Source organism: Cheilinus undulatus, linkage group 4, assembly GCF_018320785.1.
Source record: "Cheilinus undulatus linkage group 4, ASM1832078v1, whole genome shotgun sequence".
Taxonomy (NCBI): domain Eukaryota; kingdom Metazoa; phylum Chordata; class Actinopteri; order Labriformes; family Labridae; genus Cheilinus; species Cheilinus undulatus.
The window spans coordinates 10417697-10439103 of record NC_054868.1 but is presented as its reverse complement, the minus strand read 5'-3'; the positions used below and the strand labels follow the sequence as shown (position 1 = coordinate 10439103).

The 21407-nt window shown below is 39.1% G+C and overlaps 1 protein-coding gene across 10 annotated transcripts in view; it reads left to right on the top strand.

The window, feature by feature from the left end:
- pecam1b (platelet and endothelial cell adhesion molecule 1b) overlaps positions 1-21149 on the top strand; it is a 34499-nt gene extending 13350 nt beyond the window's left edge. Inside the window, exons 6-16 of one of the 10 annotated variants that reach the window (XM_041785063.1) lie at positions 279-551; positions 2378-2656; positions 2960-3235; positions 4610-4717; positions 4837-4867; positions 6931-7010; positions 13801-13854; positions 14805-14900; positions 15360-15416; positions 18556-18578; positions 20879-21149. In XM_041785063.1, the coding sequence (XP_041640997.1) occupies positions 279-551; positions 2378-2656; positions 2960-3235; positions 4610-4717; positions 4837-4867; positions 6931-7010; positions 13801-13854; positions 14805-14900; positions 15360-15416; positions 18556-18578; positions 20879-20980 (1379 nt within the window). In that variant the 3' untranslated portion in view covers positions 20981-21149. Of the gene's footprint in view, positions 1-278; positions 552-2377; positions 2657-2959; positions 3236-4609; positions 4718-4836; positions 4868-6930; positions 7011-10209; positions 10794-13800; positions 13855-14305; positions 14538-14804; positions 14901-15359; positions 15417-18555; positions 18579-20875 lie in introns of those variants that run through there. The other 9 variants (XM_041785062.1, XM_041785064.1, XR_005991796.1 and 6 more) reach the window with 9 other exon arrangements.
- The last annotated feature ends 258 nt before the right edge of the window (positions 21150-21407 follow it).

Genomic DNA, 21407 nt, shown 5'->3' with positions numbered 1-21407 from the left:
AGTGGTGTGTGTCTATGGAGTATTGCTGTGCATTTCATTCCAACTGTCACAGAAATGCACTGTGAAAACACCTATATAGACCACAGGACACTGTGGTAAAGGGGGGGTATGATATGTTGTCTTTAAGCAAGAACTACTTAAAAGTGTCTTTGAATAGTGTTCTTTTCAATCATCTGGTATTTTTTCCTGTTTACTGATGCAGTTTACATCTGTGCTTGCACTATAATGTGAATTCAGTGCCCATGTTAAGATGCTGTATTTTCCAAATCTCTCCACAGAGCTGTTTTCGGTGCCCACTCTCATCATGTCTCCTGCTGAAGTCTTTCAAAGGGAATATATGATTCTGACCTGCCGGAGTGAGAACTATGCTTCAGAACGACTCAGCAAAGAAGAGTTGACTTATTCTCTTGATCCACCTGAAAGCCCCCTGACCCCAAGGGGTATTGGAGTGTTTTATGGCAGGGCCCTTCTGTACGACTACAACTACACCTGTGTGGCTCAAGCAAAGGGCATCAAGAAAAACAGTAAAACCCTGACTGTACGTCCCAAAGGTAAGCTCACCTGGTGTCATTTTATTTGCACCTTTAATACACAGATAAAGAGGGGGTTTGAACTTGTTTATGAGTGCTAATCAAAGCAGACTGTACAGGGTGACATATCTTCAAAAGGTGTGAATGAATCTGCTGCTTTTCCGATATCCAGTGAGCTTTTTATCCTTCAGCTTTGTGTTGATTTCTCGCAAGCAGTTTTCTTGTCCTAGGTCAAATCACCTTCACTCTGATTTATCTATGTAGCACTTTTCATACACGGAGCAGCAGTAGCTCTGTCTGTAGGGGCTGGGTTGGGAGCCACAGGGTTGCTGTTCCAAGTGGTGGAAGACAAAAGTATGGAATCAGTGTGGTTGCTGGAGAGATGCCAGTCTTGCTCTGCTAGGGTGTCGCTGAGCCCAAAAATGCTCAGGCTTCTGTGTGCAGCACTTTACCCTGTCATGTCTCCATCAGTGCATGTCCATAGGATTCTCTTTGTGCATTTGTGTATTCCTGGCTTATGTGTGTGTTGCATGTAAAAAAGAAACACTGTAGGAATTGAATCTCAGAGATTCATGAGAAGGGCCTTAGTAAGGGGGGTGACCAAGTAGCTAACTGTCACTTTGACTGAGCTCCAGAGATCTTGCATGGAGATCGGACAAAGTTCCAGAGGGACAACCATCACTGCAGCCCTCCACCGAGTCGACTGCCCAGTGATCTCCTTCTGGAACCCTCTATACTGGTTTCCATAAAGACGAGAGGCTGCACAGATCCAAATAGATTTCCATAGTTGTATAATAAATAAATACATAAATTAATTAAACCAAGGTAAGGATATAAGCACTCTGGATTGGTTTCAGATCTGGACTGCCATAGCTGGTAACCTAGGGTTGAGTGTTAGTGGTTAAATTAGATATGTAAGTGAAATCAGACAGGCTAAATAAATGTTATTCATTCCTATATCTGAACCCACTCACATGTCATGGACACATTAGGGTCGCCCCAGTCTAAACATTCCGGTCGCACCGCTGTTTTCACGCTGGTTCTTGTGTTGGACATTTTAGCCTTTGTTTTGAAGGACAATAGAGTGGGGAATCACACAGAGGACAGGGGCTGTGGGACAGACTGAACCCTGACTGTCTACTTTTAAGGTCTATGACCTTTCTAGATGGGTTGATCTATCCACTAGACTGCCTGCATGCTACATGAGACATATCTAAATTGACAGGCATTCCGTTACTAATGCCTCACAGTTTTAAAGCCTTTGCACACAGCTGTTTTTCAGCAGAAAATGCATTCAAAGTAATCAGCTAATTAATGTGTAATCAGCTAATGGTGTAGGTTTTTACACTTGAAATCCAGCAGAAGGGAAAAAAAGCATTTTGAAAGTTTTTTTTCAGTGAGATTTTCCTCATACCCAGCTATCTGTGACACATTTGCTTTTGAAAAAAGAAATGTTATAGAGTATCTGTCACTGCAAGCTTTTCCACATGGATAATACATATTTCAATCAGGAGACACTCAATAATAGTTTAATAATATTTTTTTCTGAGAATTTTAATGACAGAAAATTGTGCATTGTCTTTGGCAATTAGACTCTAACGTAATGACTACATGTACTTGAAAGTGTAGTGAGACTGAAGTATGCAGGATAAGATGAGCAGACGACCTGTGAGGGTCTGGGAAGATGTTGATGAACTGAATAGAGGTGGCTGGGGTGAAGAGGGTTGCAGCGTCCACATTGAAATGATAGGCTGACTGTGAAAGACTGTGATGTGGTGCTGTTTGATTGATTTATCCCTGAACTTTCATAATCTCTGGGCTTTATTTTTTGTCTTTCCCCTCTTTAGTTGCTGTCTCCACTCCAAAGATCTCTGTGCGCGGTCGGGCAGTCCTACATCGACCCTTCAAAATCCTCTGTCAGTCAGATTTTGGCAGCCTACCCATAAACTACACCCTGATGAAGGATTACACCAATATAAGCACATTCAGTGTCAAGCTGCCCGGTGAAGAAGCTATCTTCCCTGTCACCATCAGCCACCCTGCAGAAATAAGCAAGTTCATGTGTGAGGCAAAGAACAGTCCAAAGGGAGCCCCCCTCAGTAAAAGACTCAACGCTTCAGTCGTAGGTTTGTGTTCAGTGTTTCTTTTCAATACGCCTGAACAATACAGTACTTTTGATCCAGGAAAATCTGTCGTTGCTACATTTTGTTGAGCCTCTGTAGATCCACACTGGCTTTATGAAAAGCATATGAGAGCAAAACTGATAAAAACTTTAGGGAACTAATTGAACAAAATCCCTCTGAAGAAATCACAAATGTAATGGTTTCTTGTTAACTTGTATCTTTTTTTCAGATACACAACACAACTTCAGTTTAAAATTAAAATGTGAACCTATCTGCCACCTTTGCCTCCACCTTTCTCTCTCCCAGTGCCTCTGACACACCCAACTTTGACCGTCATCCCCAATAAAGCAGAAATCTCTGAAGGAGATCATCTGTACCTCATTTGTGGAGTAGAAGGCACACCGCCGGTCACCTTTACGTGGTATCGAGTTGGCGATGAACTGCCGCTGAACTCCACAATCTCCAACAAGAACCACACCAACTACCAGGTCCCCTTGCTGACCAAAGATCATGGTGGCAGTTACTACTGTGAGGCTTTCAACTATGCCAACAGTGTTCGCAGTGACCCGGTCATCATAGAGGGTGAGACTTAAGACAAGACTTTTACTTTTAAACTTACATTTTACTAACTGAGAAGTGAAAAAATGCTGTTTTTCTCACGCTAACATAATTTAAATTTTGATGTGGAACTAACAGAAATCAAACTATATCAATAACTTTGTCAATACCATGGCAAAAATCATAGAACTTCCAGGCCCCAAATCTGTGTAATTTCTTGTTTTTTTTCCACTAATTGCACAAATACATCAGCAACATCGTGGTACCAAAACATAAGCAATGTATTTGTGCAATTTAGGCAGTCACCATTAGCCTGCTAGCATGTGAAGATAGCAAGTATGTTGGTTTGTAAAAAGACGTTTTATCATGATTAGATCATCTTGACTTTTACACAACTTCTAAATGGACAAAAAGCTGCGATATTCATTCGTAGATCTGCCCCTCAGTACTAATATACGTGAACTAATATACTTGCTATCTTCGCAAACTAGTAGGCTAATTTACCCGAACATTTCAACAGCAAAAACAGTTTTTATAATTCCCAAAAGAACAAAATAATCCTACTTATTAGATTTTTGACTTGTCCACTGAGCTGTCTGTGAGTTTTTAAACGTAAGATTAGACACTAAAGAGCAGTGGTGGACTTTCTTTTCATTTCTGGAATGGCTTGACCAAAGTTTACTGAATCGGATAATGAGCATTCAATTAATATAGTTAGAAGAACAATGTACCAATTATGAACTGTGATAGCATCAAGATTAATATTTTGTTGCCGAATGCTTTGACAAATCGAAAGTTCACTAGCTTATAGTTTTAAGTATAACTCTGTTTAACCAACTAACTACTGCCATTTAAGATCTGTCACCTGAAAGTCTAGAAATCTAGATTTTAGGGCTGTAACAATACACTCAACTCACAACACACGGTGTCACAGTTTTTATCATAGTTATTTTTGTTTTCCAGTTTCAGACAGCTACTGATCTCGACAAATAAAAGCCAAAGCAGATAGAGCCCTCTGCTCATTTGAGAATTGATAAGAATTTTTGTTGTCAGATAAATTAAAATTGTTCACATTTGTATCAATTTAATTTGCATTGCAACATATTGTTACATCCATACTGGATTGATAACATCTCCCCTAAAGACAGACAGATTATTGTGTCCCCCTTCTTATTGAGAAGTGATCTGATTCAGGACTACCATAGAGCAATAACTCTGAAACCTGTAGCTTTGTTTGGATCAGTCAAACATTTCGTGGCTACACCTGCTGTAGATGCTGCGTTTTGTCTTTTCTGTGTTTAAAATCCTGCACAGCAGTCCTGTCCAGCATTAATTGCTCCCCCTTTTGTATTTTAGTTTGTCACTGACATTTCTCCCTGCTTGTCTGTCCTCCCACAGTGCGTATGGCGTTGTGGAAGAAAGTCGTGATCGGGGGTGTCTGTCTGCTGGTGGTGTCGGTGCTGGTGGTGGTGGTGGTGTTGGTGCTGTGCTTCAGATCCAAGAGAGGTAGAGAGACCTACAGACCTCCACCAGCTCACGCCTCTTATGTCTAACTGCGTATGAAAACCAACCTTCCTTTGCCCATTTCCTCCTCTCGTCTCCTCACCTCTCCTCTCCTATTGTAGGTAAAAGAGAAGCAGCTTCTGAATTGTCAGTGTGAGTTGGCTTGACTTTTTGCTTCTTTTGTATGAAATAGATGATGTAGCTGTAGTGACAGAGTATGTAGTTTAGCCTTTAGCCTGCTTAGATCGCTGAGGTTTGTGAGGGTCAGTTTTATCTTATTTATAGGCTGTAAGTTTTTACAATAGACTGTGTATACAGATGGATGATGTGTCTACATACTTCCCTGTTGTACAAAAATGAAGCCAAAATACCCCAGTGACGGGTGCTGATACATAACATGGTAGGGATTGGCTGATGGAGCTGTGATAGTAAACACAGTGGCTCAGTGATACTGCACACTGTGGTTCCTCTCGCTGTTTTGCCTTTGCTCTGCTGCAAGGTTAAAACAGCGCTGTACGCAGCAATTATCATAGGAACATTTCTACATACATTGAGTATGATCCTTATACTTTACAAAAAAAGTGTTTTTTTCCCACAGTTTAACAGATTTACCTGGCGTGGAGACGATCAACATCATAATTGACTCAGTCCTGCAGACCTCTTAACATCTAGTGTTGTCTAGCCAGATGTAGGGAGACAAGAGCCTTGAGGAGCCTTATACTTAGCTAAGAGGCTAGATGAGCCCCTTTAACATGTAAAAAATCCTTTTTTTGTCACAAACATGCTTTTAATTAAAATATTGATAAACTTTTTAACCTAATAAACCTTGTGGGGTATGAGACCAAGTAAAGGTGAGCTGTCCACGACCGAGCCTGGGCTACAAAAAAGTTTTTTGTATTAGCTGTGTTAGCTAGCTTCTGTTTGAGGGCCAGTTTCCTTTTTTCCATCCTTTGTTTTTATTTAATCCACATTTAAAAAGCCGAGCTGTGACCAAATGAAGAGCTGTTTGGGAGCCAGCTCTTCTGAGCTGAGCCAAATGATCCAGATCTCTTAAAAGAGATGGATCTCCCATCACATCAAGCAAGGCTTGAGGTTTGGGCATCAGCTGAGGAAGCATGGGTAAGATCAGAGTTTAAAGGTCCCATATTTTCCCTTCTAAGACACGTTTATATTGGTCTCAGAGTTCCCCAAAACATGCCTGTGGAATTTGTTGTTAAAAAACACACCAGTAGTGGATTTTTGCATGTCTAAAAAATCCCCCTCTGTTTCAGCCCTGCTCAGAATGAGCTGTTTCTCTGTCTGTGGCTTTAAATGTTAATTAGCTGTATGACTCCGCCCCTCTCAGGAAATGGATGTGGCTTAATAAATGTGGCTCTCTTGATCCTCCTCTTAGCTGGCAGCTGAGAGGAGGATCAGGATGGGAGGGTGGAACTTTTTGAGCAGGGAGGGCCAACAGAACCTGGGGGCGGTGCTAACTGCCCACATGACATCATGAGGGGAAAATCTGAGAATGGCTTGCTTCACATACATTTCCTGAAAGGTAGAGAAACAAATTGTACTGAATCAAACTGGACAGCTTTGAAATGGACCATTCATGATCATTGTACGACACTCATCCAGGCTTTAGATAGAGGCTTTTTAAATCTGTGCATACTGCCGTTTCTCAGTGAAGATTATTTTTTACTTATGCTATTTTTTTCCAGAATATTTTACTATTTTCAAGACTCAAAGTAGCATAAGAATTAAGAATGGTTATATTTTGCACTTTGAATGATTAGCATAGTCATAAACAGCTGAAAACATGGTCTTTTGGTAGTGTTTCTCTATGTAGAAATCACTACTTGCAAAGTACCTATACTATGGCTATTTTCAAATACCGTGTTACCACCCATGCCTGCTGTCTACACCCAGTCATTAGGGGAGGCTCCAAATCTTTTGGCTTCACTTTTGGGAGTTGTTATTGAAGTCCATCTTTTTATACAGTCAATAGCTCGTATGGTTTTACAAAAACAAACTCCAGTGGTACTTCAGTTCAGGCTGCTGTCACAGCCATTAACAGCAAGGGCAATCTTCATTTGCTATGACAGTTACTGAGATGCACTTTGGCTCATATTGAAATTAATGTTGTATGTTTTTCATGCATCAGATTTCTCTGACATTTAATAGATTTTTACACCACTGCTGCTCTAGTTGACTTTATTTTCACCATTTCTCAGAAAGCCTTCGATCCCTAAATCAGATGACTCTTTAACAGTGAATCTAACCCACGACACAGAGGTTTATAACACAGACACAGGTAGCTTGGTTTTGCTATTATTCTGTTTAATACCAACTGTCTCCGTATTTCATTGTCATAACAGCCATCACTCACTTGTGTTTCATTAAAAGTCATAATGTGTGTCCTGTAGCAGCCGCAGCAATCCATTTTCACATCATCCTTCATGGTCTAATATGCATGACCTTGCAGCCTCTGTTTATGTTACACGTCTTTGTTGCTCGCCATTTGTAGGTATCCTGTTTAAGTTATGTGCATACACATCATAAATATGTTTAGGCATATCGTCTTTCTTTGCATGCATGTTGGGTTTTTGTCCAAGTTTGTATAGCAAAAGCAGGAAAAGTAGGATACCTTCAGGAAATGTAGGAAATAAACTCTCCAATTACGAGCTATTTATGCCAGAGACTGTATGTAAGAGGAGGATTTGGCTTCTTGGTTGCTTCTGGTCAGAGAACATAACTCTGATCCTTGTTTATTCATTGCTTTAAAAATTGTCTGCATTCACCAGCCTTTCTTCTTCAGTTAATTTTATGGGTTAAGTTGTCCTAATTGGAACAAATTGGAGAAGAATGCAGGGTAAGGAAATGGCGACAAAACATTTTAATCAAAATTAAGCTGTGAAAAGAGCATCCAACACCTCATTCAAATATATTCATTTATTTTTCCAACTCAAGGCCTCTCAACACCAACCATAATCCAATAAGTAGTGGGTGTCCACCTCCTATGTGCAGTCTTTGGAGTCACAACTCAAGGCTGGAAATATACTTGCTGATGACTATGCATTATGTGTGCATATGATGGCTGCCTCGCATTCTCTGTGTCTGTTTGGAGCATCACCGGTGCACACCTTCAAAAAATAATGCAATGCATTAAACACAGTATGCACATGAATGGTTGGGACAGTGTGCAGGCAGAGGACAAGAGGACAGAAAGTTTTAAGACAAGCTGATAGATGAAGTCTGCAATTATCTACACCTGTGTGTCATTGACCCTGCACAGTGACAGACACGGTCCAGTGTTGCCACTGGCTCAGCTTTTTTAAAATTTAAATAAAGTTGCATGTGGGCCATACTAAAAAAAGTGGAGTAATGTGTGGTACAAACACAGAAAATTTTGTAAAATTGGTTTAACCTTACAAATTTAGCAATATTTAGCTATTAACTCATGAAACAAAAACATATATTTCAGATCAAGTTAACCTACATTTATATTAAATACCCCTTTAAAGTGTACATTGAATTGTAAGACGGCTGTCTCGAGCCTAACCCTCTAAATTTTGTTTAAGAAGAATAATAGTTTCACAATTTTTTCAAAATTTTCTGTTGCATTTTCCAAAAATACTTATATACTTAAACTTAAATAATAATTTATATTTATAATAGAAGTTGGAAAAAAACATACATTTTATAGCTTTTTCTTTAACCTAATCACTGCTGTCACTACCATAGCATGGCATTTTTTTCTCAAAAATGATAAAATATTTAACTATTAATTTTGATGTTTTTATATTGTTTAGTTAAATGTGTAAAAAAACTAATGAATTATAACTTTAAAATCAGTTATATGTATATAAATGTATGCCTTTTTAAATAAACCAACCAACTACTGAGTGCATCATTAAGTATAGTTTTCCAGCAGGTCAGCGTTTCTGTAATATAAATCCTTTTTTTGGACAAGGTTCCTCAACACAGAGATTTTACACCCAGTAGTCCACTACATCATCAAAAGATTCAGAGAATGTGGAGAAACCTCTGTATCCAAAGGACAAGGCCTAAAGCCAACACTGAATACATGTGACCTTTGACCCCTCAGACAGCATCACTATGTGACAAGTATTACAGCATGTGCTCAGAATTACTTTGGAAACCACTGTCAGTTAATACATTAAACCACTGCATCGACAATTGTAAATTAAAATTCTACTTTGCAAAGTGAAAGCCAAATCTCAGCAACATCCAGAAGTCCCGCCCACTTCTCTGAGCCCAACAGCATCTGAGATGGACCAACCTAAAGTAGAAAAGTACACTGTGGTCTGATGAGTACACATTTCAAATTGTTTTTGGAAATAATGGCCGTCAAGTCCTCTGTGCTGATGAGGAAAAGGACCATCCAGATTGTCATCAATGTACAGTGCAAAATCCAGCAACTGTGATGTCTGGTGGTTTACTAGTGCCCATGGCATGGGTATCTTACTCATCTGGGACGACACCATTAATATTTAGAGGTACATGCAGGTTTTGAAGCAGCATCCAGATGACGCCCTTTTAAAGGAAATCCTAGCTTATTTCAGCAACACAATGCTAAACCACATTATGTGTCAGTTCCAACAGCATTGCTTTATGGTAAAAGAGAGCAAGTACTTGACTGGTCTGCTTGCAGTCCAGACCTGATTCCTGTAGATGTCTGGCCTATTATGAAGCTTAAAATACAACAACCAAACCCTGCATTGTTTAGCAGCTCTACATATACTCCAAGCAAGAATGTGAAAAAAAAAATCACTTTCAGAAGTTAAATTGTTAGGGATTTCATTTTCCGGATGCTTATACAGCAGTGCTAGAAGGAAAGGTTATATTATGCAGTAATAAAGAGATGCTACTGCCCCAACTATTTTGGAACGTGTTCCAGGTATCACATTCAGAATGTTAAAACTCAATAAAATTTATCCAACTGAAAATCAAATGTCTTTATACTGCATTCAGTTGAATATATATTGAAAGGATTCTCAAATTACTGTATTCTGTTTTTAATTCACATTTTCCACAACATTCTTTAATTTGGGGTTTGTAAATGGAGACAAGTTTGAGATTGTAGCGTCTGTGCATGCTGGAAAATGCTGGAGAAACAGAGAGGGGATGGTTATCTTTTACCTGAGTTAATCTAATGTTAATAATAATTATTCTACTTTAATGTTAGTTCTGATCTCAGAATCATCATTATCGTCCTCTCTTTGAGTGTTGCCATGCCTGTATAGTTCCCATCCTGCTCATCAGCTGCATACCTCTTTAAATCTCCACCTCAGGAGTTATCCTCCAGAAACACATGTAGTGCACATCCAAGAATGTGAGCAGTTCTGTTCTTGAAGCAGCCAGTTGTGTTCAAGAATGCAAGGTTAAGCAGCAAGTATATCACCAAGCTAAACAGTTCCATCATAGTGCATAGCATTGATTTTGACTTGTTGTATACTGCTTAGAGAGCCCTTTATCATTTTCTTTTCTAGACGCAGCGCCACTCTATAATGGCACAGAGGGGAGAGTGGCCAATGGGGCGCGAGATAGCGCGGCATCACTTCCCGCTGACATCAGCAACAGGAGCAGCTACAGTACCCCAGCCACAGTGTAGAGATGCTCGAGAGTGGGCAGGACTTAAATCCAGTTTTTAGATGACCCTTTCAAAAGACTTGAAAGCATTTATGCAAAGTTTTAAAGGATTTTTTTGAAGCTTTTGAAGGATTTGAACCTTTTTTCACTTGTGACTTGCATCAGTGAAAAGGAGGGGTGTGTAACAAGACAACTATCCACCTGCACCCACTGCTCCCTCTCCCCTCCTCTAGATGGCCTTTGGTTTTATACTCAACCATAACTGTCTCTGTCCTATTTTTGTCCTTTGTTTCTTCATCCTTCTCTACCTGATCTCATGTCCTTTAATGTTGCATCTGCTCTGCGATGAATGTTTAAACTGGCTTGGTGACAGATTTGTTGTATGTACATTTTATTATTACAGGAAATGTGTGTATATATTTTTGGTTGATCTGTGGCTACTTAAAGAGGCACTTGTAGAATAAAGACATTGGATTTATTTAGATGTGTGTCTGCAGACCTTATTTTGCTACAGGTATCAGGCTTCATTCATTTGCTCATGTAGTTCAAAGTCCCTGAAAGGAAAAACAAAGAAATTATTTTAGAAACAGAATAAAGTCGCGAGAAAATCTGAAAAGGCTGAGACTATGAGGGACTGAAATTTGGATTTAGCCCCCAATGACTTATCCTGTCCACTAAGGCTACAACAATATAAAAGCACTCAGTGCTTTATCTTAATACAGCCTGTTATTTAGCTGGCTTAGTATGTCTTCATTGGAAAATTAACCTCACATGCCAGACACTTTTCTTTTTCTCCATTACTTGGATATATTTCACATTCATCTGGGAAACCTCCCATAGAAAGTGTCCTGACAGGTGACTGGATTTAGTTCTGTATGTCACAATTGTTACAGGCCAATCAAAGTTACCAGACAAAATGAGGTTGCACTCGTGCTCAGCTCCAGTAGTAACCTGAGTTGACAGCCAAATGCTGCTGTAGCTAATGAACAGTGGTTCTTGTTGGTGGATGTAACTCATGGGGAGGCTAGTTGGGTGAAGTGCCAGAGCATCCTGTTTTTATAAAGTGGCCCAGTTCTGATGAATCTGCCGCTATACTATAGCTACATCAAAGCTAATCGCTACACCAGCAGCGGCCATTGTTTATACCGGCTCTCAGTACAACTAAAACCTGCCTGTAACTATCCCAAAATCATGCCCAGACAAGTTTGGGAAAAAAGAGTGAAATCATCTTTTCCGTCATGAAAGCTTTAAGTGCTGTTTTTTTCACTGGCTTTATAAAGAAATGTGGTCCAGTTCTGATAAAAATGTTGCTATACTATAGCTACATCTGGGCTAATTGCTACATGGGCAGGAGCAATTGCTACCATTGTCCTGTACAACTAAACCCCGCCCATCACTAGGGGCACGCTCTCCTCAAATAATGCTGATTGGTCAGCTGATTGGAGCTTTGCAGATAAGCATTATTGGGAGTTACTGTTTTTGTTGTAGGGTGAATTTGCCAAACCTTTAGCCACGATGGCGGGTTGGTTATTAGAGGTAACAACAGCGTGATTGTGACAGAAAAAACAGGTTACGTTTATTCCCTGGCTTCTGCCTCTCTTGCTCTGACACAGAGAGAAGCAGTCATACTCTAAGACCACGGTCGCAGGATTTGATCTGATTTTGAAGGAGCAATATCAGGAAATCAAGTAGCAAATTAATTCAGATATCTCATAGATACACCAAGAAAACGAAACTTTAGGAGGCCAGATCATGTGATATGTACAGTGAGGAAATGAAACTCACATTTTAGCTATAAATCAGGGGTGTCCAAACTATGGCCCGGGGGCCAAATGTGGCCCGCGATCCATTTTTGATTGGCCCGCAGCAAATTGTTAACGTTAAATTAAACATGACCCACATATGAACATGAAGCCTGTGCTTGAATGCAATGTACTTTCTGGTTTCAGCACAAGGCAGTGCTTCCATACTAATTCTGTAAACAAACATTTTGACAAGAAGAATTTATTTACTTGAGTTTTTTGTGACTAAATGAGGACAACACTGTAAATAGAATACATATTAGCAACCAAAATAATTGCAATATTTTGATTTGTAATACCCTGATGGATTAGGAAAGGCTAATAGCAGTACCGTTAGTGTTTCAGAGGCAGAGCCAGTAGTAGTCAGGGCCAACCAGGGCCCCCTGAAATCTGATTGGCCTCCCTAAAATCCTTAAAATAATTGGCTATTTGCTTTTTCAGCCATTAACTATCTATTTAAGCATATCCAATCATTAGGCATATCTTAACCATCATAAGATTGGTTTTACTAACTTTAATATCTTCAAGGTGAGGCATATGAAAGTGGCCCCACCATCCTTATATATTTTTATATGTGGCCCTCCGTGGAAGAAGTTTGGACACCCCTGCTCTAAATGATCTACCTGTCTCTATATGAATGTGACTGTGGCTCAAACATGGAGCTAACAGACCCATAAGAACAGCAGGCTAGCCTTCTGGTTGTGGCATATTAGAGATGCGTTCAGCACTGATATTTGGCCTGGTAGTCAAAAAACCCAGCCTTCTGTCATACAACAAAGCTAAAGTACATATTTTAATCACTTAACCGGGACTTTAAACTCCATAAAAAAACATACTGTTGGAATATTTGTATTCATGCTTGCATAAGTCCTCCATTTCTTTATGTGCAGCCATCCCAACATAACATGAAGTTGATTTATTTCCTAAAAGGAACCCTCTCTAGAGACTTCCTTGAAAAGTTCAAACAATAGAGTCTGTAAGAAACTTCCTATGTTGGCACAGAGTGGGTCAGGGCCTCAGTGTTGATAAAAACGCTGGCTTGGGGGAGGGTGGGTCTTATTTTGTTTCAGACCAGGCAAGTTTGAATTCATGCAGCGGTTGGAGGAAATTAATCACACGAGCTCTGGTTGAGCTGTGTGTGAGATTACATTACCAAGTAGGAAGCTGTGATGGGAAATTGTTTTTGCCAAAACGTACTGTGCAGCTGCTTCTGAATTAACGGCCCATTGTGCACAAAATGCAGCGGAAGATTTCTGTATGGACCAGATGTGGGTTTGAAATCTGCTCCTTTGTTACAGGTTTTATTTTAAGGGTGGTAAATCCTCCAGTGAAGACCGAATTGCAGAGAAAAGGGTCGTTCTTTCCTCTGTTTTTGAATTTATTCAGACAGCTTTAACTCTTTAAACACCTAGGAGCCACTTCTGACTTCTTCTGAGGTGATGGTTAGCTTAGCTTGGTGCAGAGCAAACTGTCCTGCAACAACTACAAAAGTCTGAAGAGTAAATAACTGATTTACACACCACCTAACTCCAGTTGTTGCAAACATTTGACCTTGTATATGTGAGTTTATGCAAATTAACCTTTAAGGTATGTTTCATCACCTTTATCAGTGAATCATTTTTACCGTCTTATTTTATCGTTGGCGTTTGATGGCCTCGTTTTAATCTTCAGTCTGTCTCTGTTTCACAGTGAAGGTGGACAAGGCAGCAGTCAGTGTTTGGAGCAAGCGACCACCTGAATCAGGTAATATGTACATCCTTGTCATTGCTTTGACTGGGTTTGGCAAACAATTGAAGCTAATGCAACTCCAATTCTAGAAAAGTTGGGGCACTGTGTAAAATGTCAATATAAACAGAATTAAATGATTTGTAAATCTCATAAACCCATATTTGATTCACATCATAACAGACAATGTATCACAATGGCTGAGACATTTTATCATTCCATGAAAAATATTAGCTCATTTTGAATTTGATGGCAGCAACACATCTCAAAAAAGTAGGGACAAGGCCATGTTTACTAGCGTATAGCTCTTCTTTTAAAAACTGTCTGTAAATGTCTGGGAGTTTTGGCAGAGAAATGTCTCCTTCTTGTCTGATGTTGGATTGCTGCTCAATAGTCTTTGGTCTTCTATGCTGGATTTTTTTAGATTTATGATGCTCCAAATGTTTTTTTTTTTTCGTTTGGACTGCAGGCAGGCCAGTTCAGCACCCAGACTCTTCTACTGTGAAGCCAGGCTGTTGTGATGGATGCAGTGTGTGGCATTAGCGTTGTCTTGCTGGAATATGTAAGGGCTTTCTGAAAAGAGACGTCTGGATGGGAGCATATGTCGCTCTAAAACCTTGGTTCCCAACCTGGGGTCAGGACCCTCTTGGGTGGGCACCAGAGATTTCAGGGGGGCACGAGGGCTTTATGTTCTGCGGTTGTTAAAAGTAGGTTCACTCAAGCTCAAGCTGTATATAAATGAGCTTACATTTTTCTGGAAATATGTCTCAGTTTCAACATCTTATCTGTTGTTTAAATTGTGTTGTTCAAATATGGGTTTATGAGATTTGCAAATCATTGAATTCTGTTTATATTTACATTTGACTCAGTGCCTGACGATTTTGGAATTTGCTTTGCACTACATTACAATGATTAGGGCTTGACGGAGGTTCAGTTTGTTTAAAAGAGGTCCATATTAATATATTTAGATACAGCAGAGGATGAGGAGAGCAGCATGGAGTCTAACGAGCCTGATGTGGAGTACACTGAGGTGGTGCATCCACAGCCGGCAGATCCTGAAAGAGGTAAACACACACATGGACACACACACAAATATATACATACAAATAGTTTTTCTGAGTCCACCTCTCAGTCTTCCTGCCAAGAAAAAGGCAGTTTTCTACTTTGCTCACATTCCTTTATAGATAATATAGACTGACACTTCCTGGGAGGGGCCTAATTACACATAATTAACACATCTCAGAGTAGTGGTAAGCTAAGGGATAACTGCAGGGATTTCCAGTACCATTGCAGCCTTTATAAACAGGAAGGGTTGAGCTAATTGCCATGCTGGTTTCTGATATGCTCCCCTCTTCGTTATGGTGCCATGCTCAAGGCCCCAGCAGGCCGGAGAGGGCAGTTAGAGGCTGACATAACAGTGCTATTTATAGATTTTTGTTAATGAAAGATCAGAGAGACTGTATCTTCTTAACTTTGCCTTTTGATGTTCAAACAGGCTAATGTGTTGCTTTTTATGTTAACAGCCCCACTGAGAAAAGGCACAGACACCGTGTACAGCGAGCTCCAAAACTCTCCACATGGTGAGTTTAACATCCTCGAAGCTAATGAATAAACTGCAGCTTTATTGTAATAGTTATTTTGAATGTTGACTTGGGGAGGTTTGTTTTGCAAAAATTTGGCAGTCCAAGAAAGGTCGAGGAGAGAGGGAAGAAAGGCATGTCACAATGGTCAAGAATCAAGCCAGTGACCTTACGGTTATATAGCTTAAAGTGTCAAAACTTTATACTTAAACTTTACAAGTTAGCTCTCAGTAATTTCACACTACATTGTTTCATAGTCTCACACCTGATTGTAGTAGTCTTCAATGATCTAATACAGTGGCTTTTTGTCCTAGGCACACCTAAGATCAAGCAAAACTCTCAAGGCACATTGTATTCCTCTCCAGGCAAAATATGCTTAAGTGATGTAAGCTTTAGCTACATCACTTAGGTCGACGTAGCTACACTAGCTACATAGTTAACGTGTAACCCAAAATACCTGCCTAGGCTTTGTCTACCCAAAGCTTTAGAAACATTTGCTTTAGCAATGTCAGCTTATGTAGCTATTTAGCTTTAGCTATTTAAGATAAAATAGCTGCACTGCTAAAGCTCATTTGGCTAAGTTTGCTACATTGTCAAGTCAACATTTCTATGTTTGCTTTTGCAATGTAAGCTTTAGTAGGCTACTTATAGCAAAATCTGATAAAGCTACATTAGCTTTGACTGCGTCATCTTGCGTAGCTATTGCACCTTTATCTATACAACATAGCTGCATCGCTAAAGCTGATGTAGCTACATTTGCTACATGGTTAATATTATGATGTAAGCCAACATAGTTATGCTAGCTTTAACAATGTAATCTTTAGTAACATTAGCTTTAGTGATGTTTGCTTGAGCAGTGTCAGCTTTAGTAAATATAGCTTAATATAATGTAGCAACATAAACTTAAGCTATGTCTGTTAGCTGATGTAGCTACATTTTCTACATAGTAAATATTACTATGTAAGCCAACATAGCTATGCTAGCTTTAGCAATGTAAGCTTCAGGAATGTTAGCTTTTACAATGTAAGCTTTAGTAAATATAGCTAACTCTAATGTAGCTACATTGGCTTTAGCTTAGCTATGTCAGCTTATGTAGCAAGATAACATAGCTATGCAAGATAACATAGCTGCATCACTGAAGCTGATGTAGCTATGCTAGCTGACATAGCTAACATTACAGTGTAGGCCAACATAGCTATGTCAGCTTTGACAACGTAAGTTTAAGCAACGTTGGCTTTAGCAATGTTAGCTGAATTAATGTAAGCTTTAAATATGGCTTAATAAAATGTAACTACGTTAGCTTTAGCTACATCAGCTTACATAGCTACATTAGCTTTAGCTATCTAAGATAACAAAGCTGCATCATTGAAGCTAACTTTGCTATGCTAGCTACATTATTGTTCATTATTGTAGGGGGTATTGCACATAATGAACATGTACATGTAAATGGGCCAGATTTGAAGTGCTTTATCATTACTATGTAAGCCAACTTAGCTAGGTTAGCTTTAGCAATGATAGCTGTAGCAATGTAGCTACATCTAATGTAGCTAGGCTAGCTTTAGCTACATATGCAAATATAGCTTTATTAGCTTCAGCAAATATTGCATAAGGTGGCAAAGCAGACATAGCTATGTTAGCTTTAGCAAACATAGCATAAGCTTACTTAGCTTACATAGCTATGTTAGCTTTAGCAAACATAGCATAAGCTGACACAGCTTACATGGTTTATTAAGCTTTTTGTGTTAGTGATTTCGTAGAGGACCAGTTTTTTTTTTCTGTGAGCAGACTGTTCAGTCAGCTGTATTGCATGTTCTGTAATTCGGTTTTGTGGGTCAAGTTTTTAACTTTTAACTTTTGGTGTCCTAACCCTAAACTTGACCAAAAGTGTAATCTGATTTTATTCTGAAACTTCTTGCCAGCCACTGTCATGACAGTGGTGGCAACTCCCAGTAGAGGACTGCAGAGCAGGCATGTGAGAGCGTCATCTGCAGCCACACTGTCTTGCAGCACTCCAACCATGTACAGCCATTAATCAGACTGATCTCCATTCTGAAATGCAACCCAAAGTTAATTTAATTCTTGTTTCTTTGAAGGATTTTAGAGCAAACAAAGTATGTTCTTTGATTTGGAAAGTTTGTTAGTTCTTCTTGAATTGTACCACTTTAACAAATCTCCACTATTGTGTCTTGACGCATATCATCCCGGAGTGGGTGGGGCCACCTCTCTCCTCTATGTGGTTGTAGGGCTAATGTTTAGAGAGGGAGAGGTCCACATGAAAAATAAACATGTATTAAGCATGTTTTAGGTGAAAGATAAACAAGACAACAGAAGCGCTATTCTTGCCATGTAAACACAAGAACAACAAACCAAGAGGGAGTTTGATTTCAATCTTTTTTTTTTTATAAACCCATTACTTGACAATATATTAGGTAAGGTTACATTGCTTATCTTCTAAATAAGTTTAAAGGATAAATATTTTCTCTTAGGATTCAGTTTTTACCAATAAAGAAATGAGCAATAAAGCCAATTCGGAAAATGATGTTGTAAAATCTGTTGTTTTTAAGCCTCAAAAGGAGGCTCAAGTAACTGCACTTACTGCACACCTAGATTAACATTTTTCCATTTTTTAACACTGAAGCTGCCACTTTGTCATTTGTTAAATGTTTATCTTTACAACCCTGGAGGATGATTTGAGATTAGTTCAGCCCTTCAACAGGATGTTCTGCCCCTCAGTGGAGGGAAAATGCATCTTTAGATATCTGAAGTGCAACCTGTTGGTATGACTGAAGACAAAATTTAATTGCAGTTTACCCAGGCCAGCCACAGAACCATGACGATCCTGTTTTTACTGGCAGGAACTTCCTGTGCCTGACTCTGGGTGTTCCTATCAAGCAGTCCATCAGATTGCTAATGTTTCCTGTTTAACATGACGCAAGACTCCTGAGCTCTTCTGTAAAACTGAGAGGGAATACGTTAAGACAGAAATGACAGGGATAGGACTCATAGGCTGAAACAATGCAGAGGAGGAACTAGAGAATCAGCAAGGTCAGCAATGCTGTCATATCTGTTCAATGACTAATGAATCACGATAATCACAGACAAATGACTCACATTTAACCTGTGATGCTTTTTCCTTTAGGTGCCGCTGATCATCATGACTATGTGAGTAAATACCTGCAGCTACACATGCTCTTTTTATCTGATACACTGACAAGTTTGGCTAGTGTATTTTTTCCATTTATAGAGAAAATTTTCTCATTAAATATCTTAAATGACACTCATCTGACTCACTCACAGTCACACAGGAAGGAGAGACTAAGCTGTGCTTATAACATTTTTGAAGAAACATTAATGTGGGATTCCTGATCCATTCGTAAACTGCTGAATTGTTTAAACTTGCGTTCTGAGGTTGATTAACGCTAGGAGCTCCTAAGCTGTTCCTCCTAATTAGCATCAAGTAACGCCCCATTTATGCCCATATAAGGACATGAGACTGCAGGGCAGTGTGCAAACAGAATGCATAAAGAAGGGAAAGAAGAAGAAGCAAAACTTAAGTAACCTCCAAATTAAAATAAAATGTAAAATCAAACACAATACTTTAAAATTATTTTCTGGTTCTAAAGTGGATGTAGTGCTGCTCCAAACGCCACAAAATGAGGGAAACCTTATTATATTTTTAGCACCAATAGTGGATAGAAAATATGTGCTACAAACACATTAATTTGATGAAATCATTGGTTCAGAGAGTGCTTTCACCAGAAATGACATGCATCATGCTGCAATAAGAAAAGGAAAGAAAATAAATGCATTCATGGTGAGTTAAAAATTTAAATAGTTAAATTGAGTGGAGGGGTTATATATGTGTGTGTGTGTGTGTTATATATATATATATATATATATATATATATATATATATGTATATGTATATATGTATATATGTATATATGTATATATATAGTACTCACAATAATGAATAGTCCTTTCCACCAAAAATACAACCATGAATTGAAATACCTCACACAGTCCAGGGTTACTTATTTATACTAATTATTTTTCCTCCTATTATTAATACAGTCTTTAAAATCACCAATTATTTAGCCACTGACATTATTCTTGATACGTTGTATACAGTAAATAACCTAGTGTTATACTGTAAAACATTGTGAATAGCTATGTAGGTTTTAATTTTGACATGAGGGCTTTTATTTTGAAATGTTCACTGTTCCTTTTGGGTCACATGATTTCCCTTTACTCAGGTACTTCATTAAAATAGAAAACAAAACAATGGAGCTGAAAAAAGACCATATTTTCAAAATTTAATTTTTCATTTTTAAATTTTTGTAACTGAAACAAAAACAGGGAAAATGGCTTGTTTTTCTATTATCTCTTTTATTCTCAGAAATGGGAAAACTGCACCATTTTTTTTTCTTATTTTCAATTTTCTGTCAAAAAAAAAAGAATAACAAGAGTGTCTGTGGATTTCTGAGGCTTATTTCAACCAGGAAATAGAAGTGTCTGAAAAACCACTGATCATGAAGGTGAATACAGAATGCTTCTGTGCCCCCAGAACAACCATGTGCAGTATTATGATGGGTTTATTTAGGCCTGTCTGCTTTATAAGAATGCCCTCTGACTAAATTTTACATACTGTTGGTTTCAAACAAAATGATACATGCTGATTAATTTTACTATAGATTCATTTACAATCATTATTTCTTCAAAATAACTTGTGTCATTATGTTTTATAGCTAGTTACCTAAACCAGCTTGCTAACGCTGCTCCAGCAGCGTCTGTTACAGGGACTCTACTGGCAGATAATCCCGAGCAAGAGGGAAACAGTCGTCAAAGTTTCCAGACAAGAACAAAAGCATTTGGGCTGTGACTTCCTTCCTTATCGCTGCTCAGATCAGCACCGTGGCTCAGTCAAATTACCTCCAAGCCCATCTCAGCCAGAATGCTGTCCCTCAGCAGGCCTTAATGACTACACAGTTTGGCCCTACATGGTGTTAGAGGCAACTGAGGAGAAATAATACGCTCAGGAAGTCACATCATCATCTAAAAACGGACGATTCTTTCATCAGTGTGTCTTGTTGAAGACAGATAAGTCAGTTTGGTTTGACATTTGGGTTGTTATGGTTTGTCTGCTTCTCAGGAAACTGGTATTTAGGAGACAACTGCAAGTTTATACCACTGAAAATGTTGCAGTCTCATCTGTGTGTGTGTGTGTGTGTGTGGGGGGGGGTGTGTGTGTGTGTGTGTGGGTGGGGGGGAGGGGTGTGTGTGGGTGGGGGGGAGGGGTGGGGGTAGGGGTCATTAGAGCTAGTATGAAGGTAGTTCAGAATGTAGTTCAAAATATCGATTTCTTTAGCCTTATCTCATGGGGCTTTTGAATATCAGTGTCTTTGCAGTTAGAAAAAATGAGCTGTGACAGTGTTTAATGGCTCTGCTCTGTGTTTCAGCAGGGCTCAGTGGAGTATGCACAGCTGAACGGTGAACAACCTGAGGTCAATCACCTCCACACAGAGGTCACCAACTACCAGGACCTCCCTGAGCCAGTGGATTAGTTATTACAGTGATTAGCCCCTGCTTTGTGTCACACAGGGTTGTTTCTTTTCCTACAAGGCCACATTTATTTGTCACATTTATATCCCTATTTTTATCTTATTTTCTACAAAATCAAACATTTGACTGCTGAGTTACTGTAAATATTTTTGTACCTTTATAAAAGGCATGTCAAGGATCCGCTGTTGTGTGTTTTTCTTGGTTGATGGTGAGATGACATACTGCAGCTCTGGAAAAATCTGATGATCAGAGAGCAAAGAGACTCAGCTTCATGTATGACAGTGGAGAGTGGACAGTGGGTAAGTGTGACCTGTGATGTATAAACCACCTTGAGCCATCAGATGACTTAGAAAAGCCCTACAAAGTCCAAAATACATTCCTGAAGTATCAAACATGAGGAACACACATGGACAAAAAGCTTAACCTGTT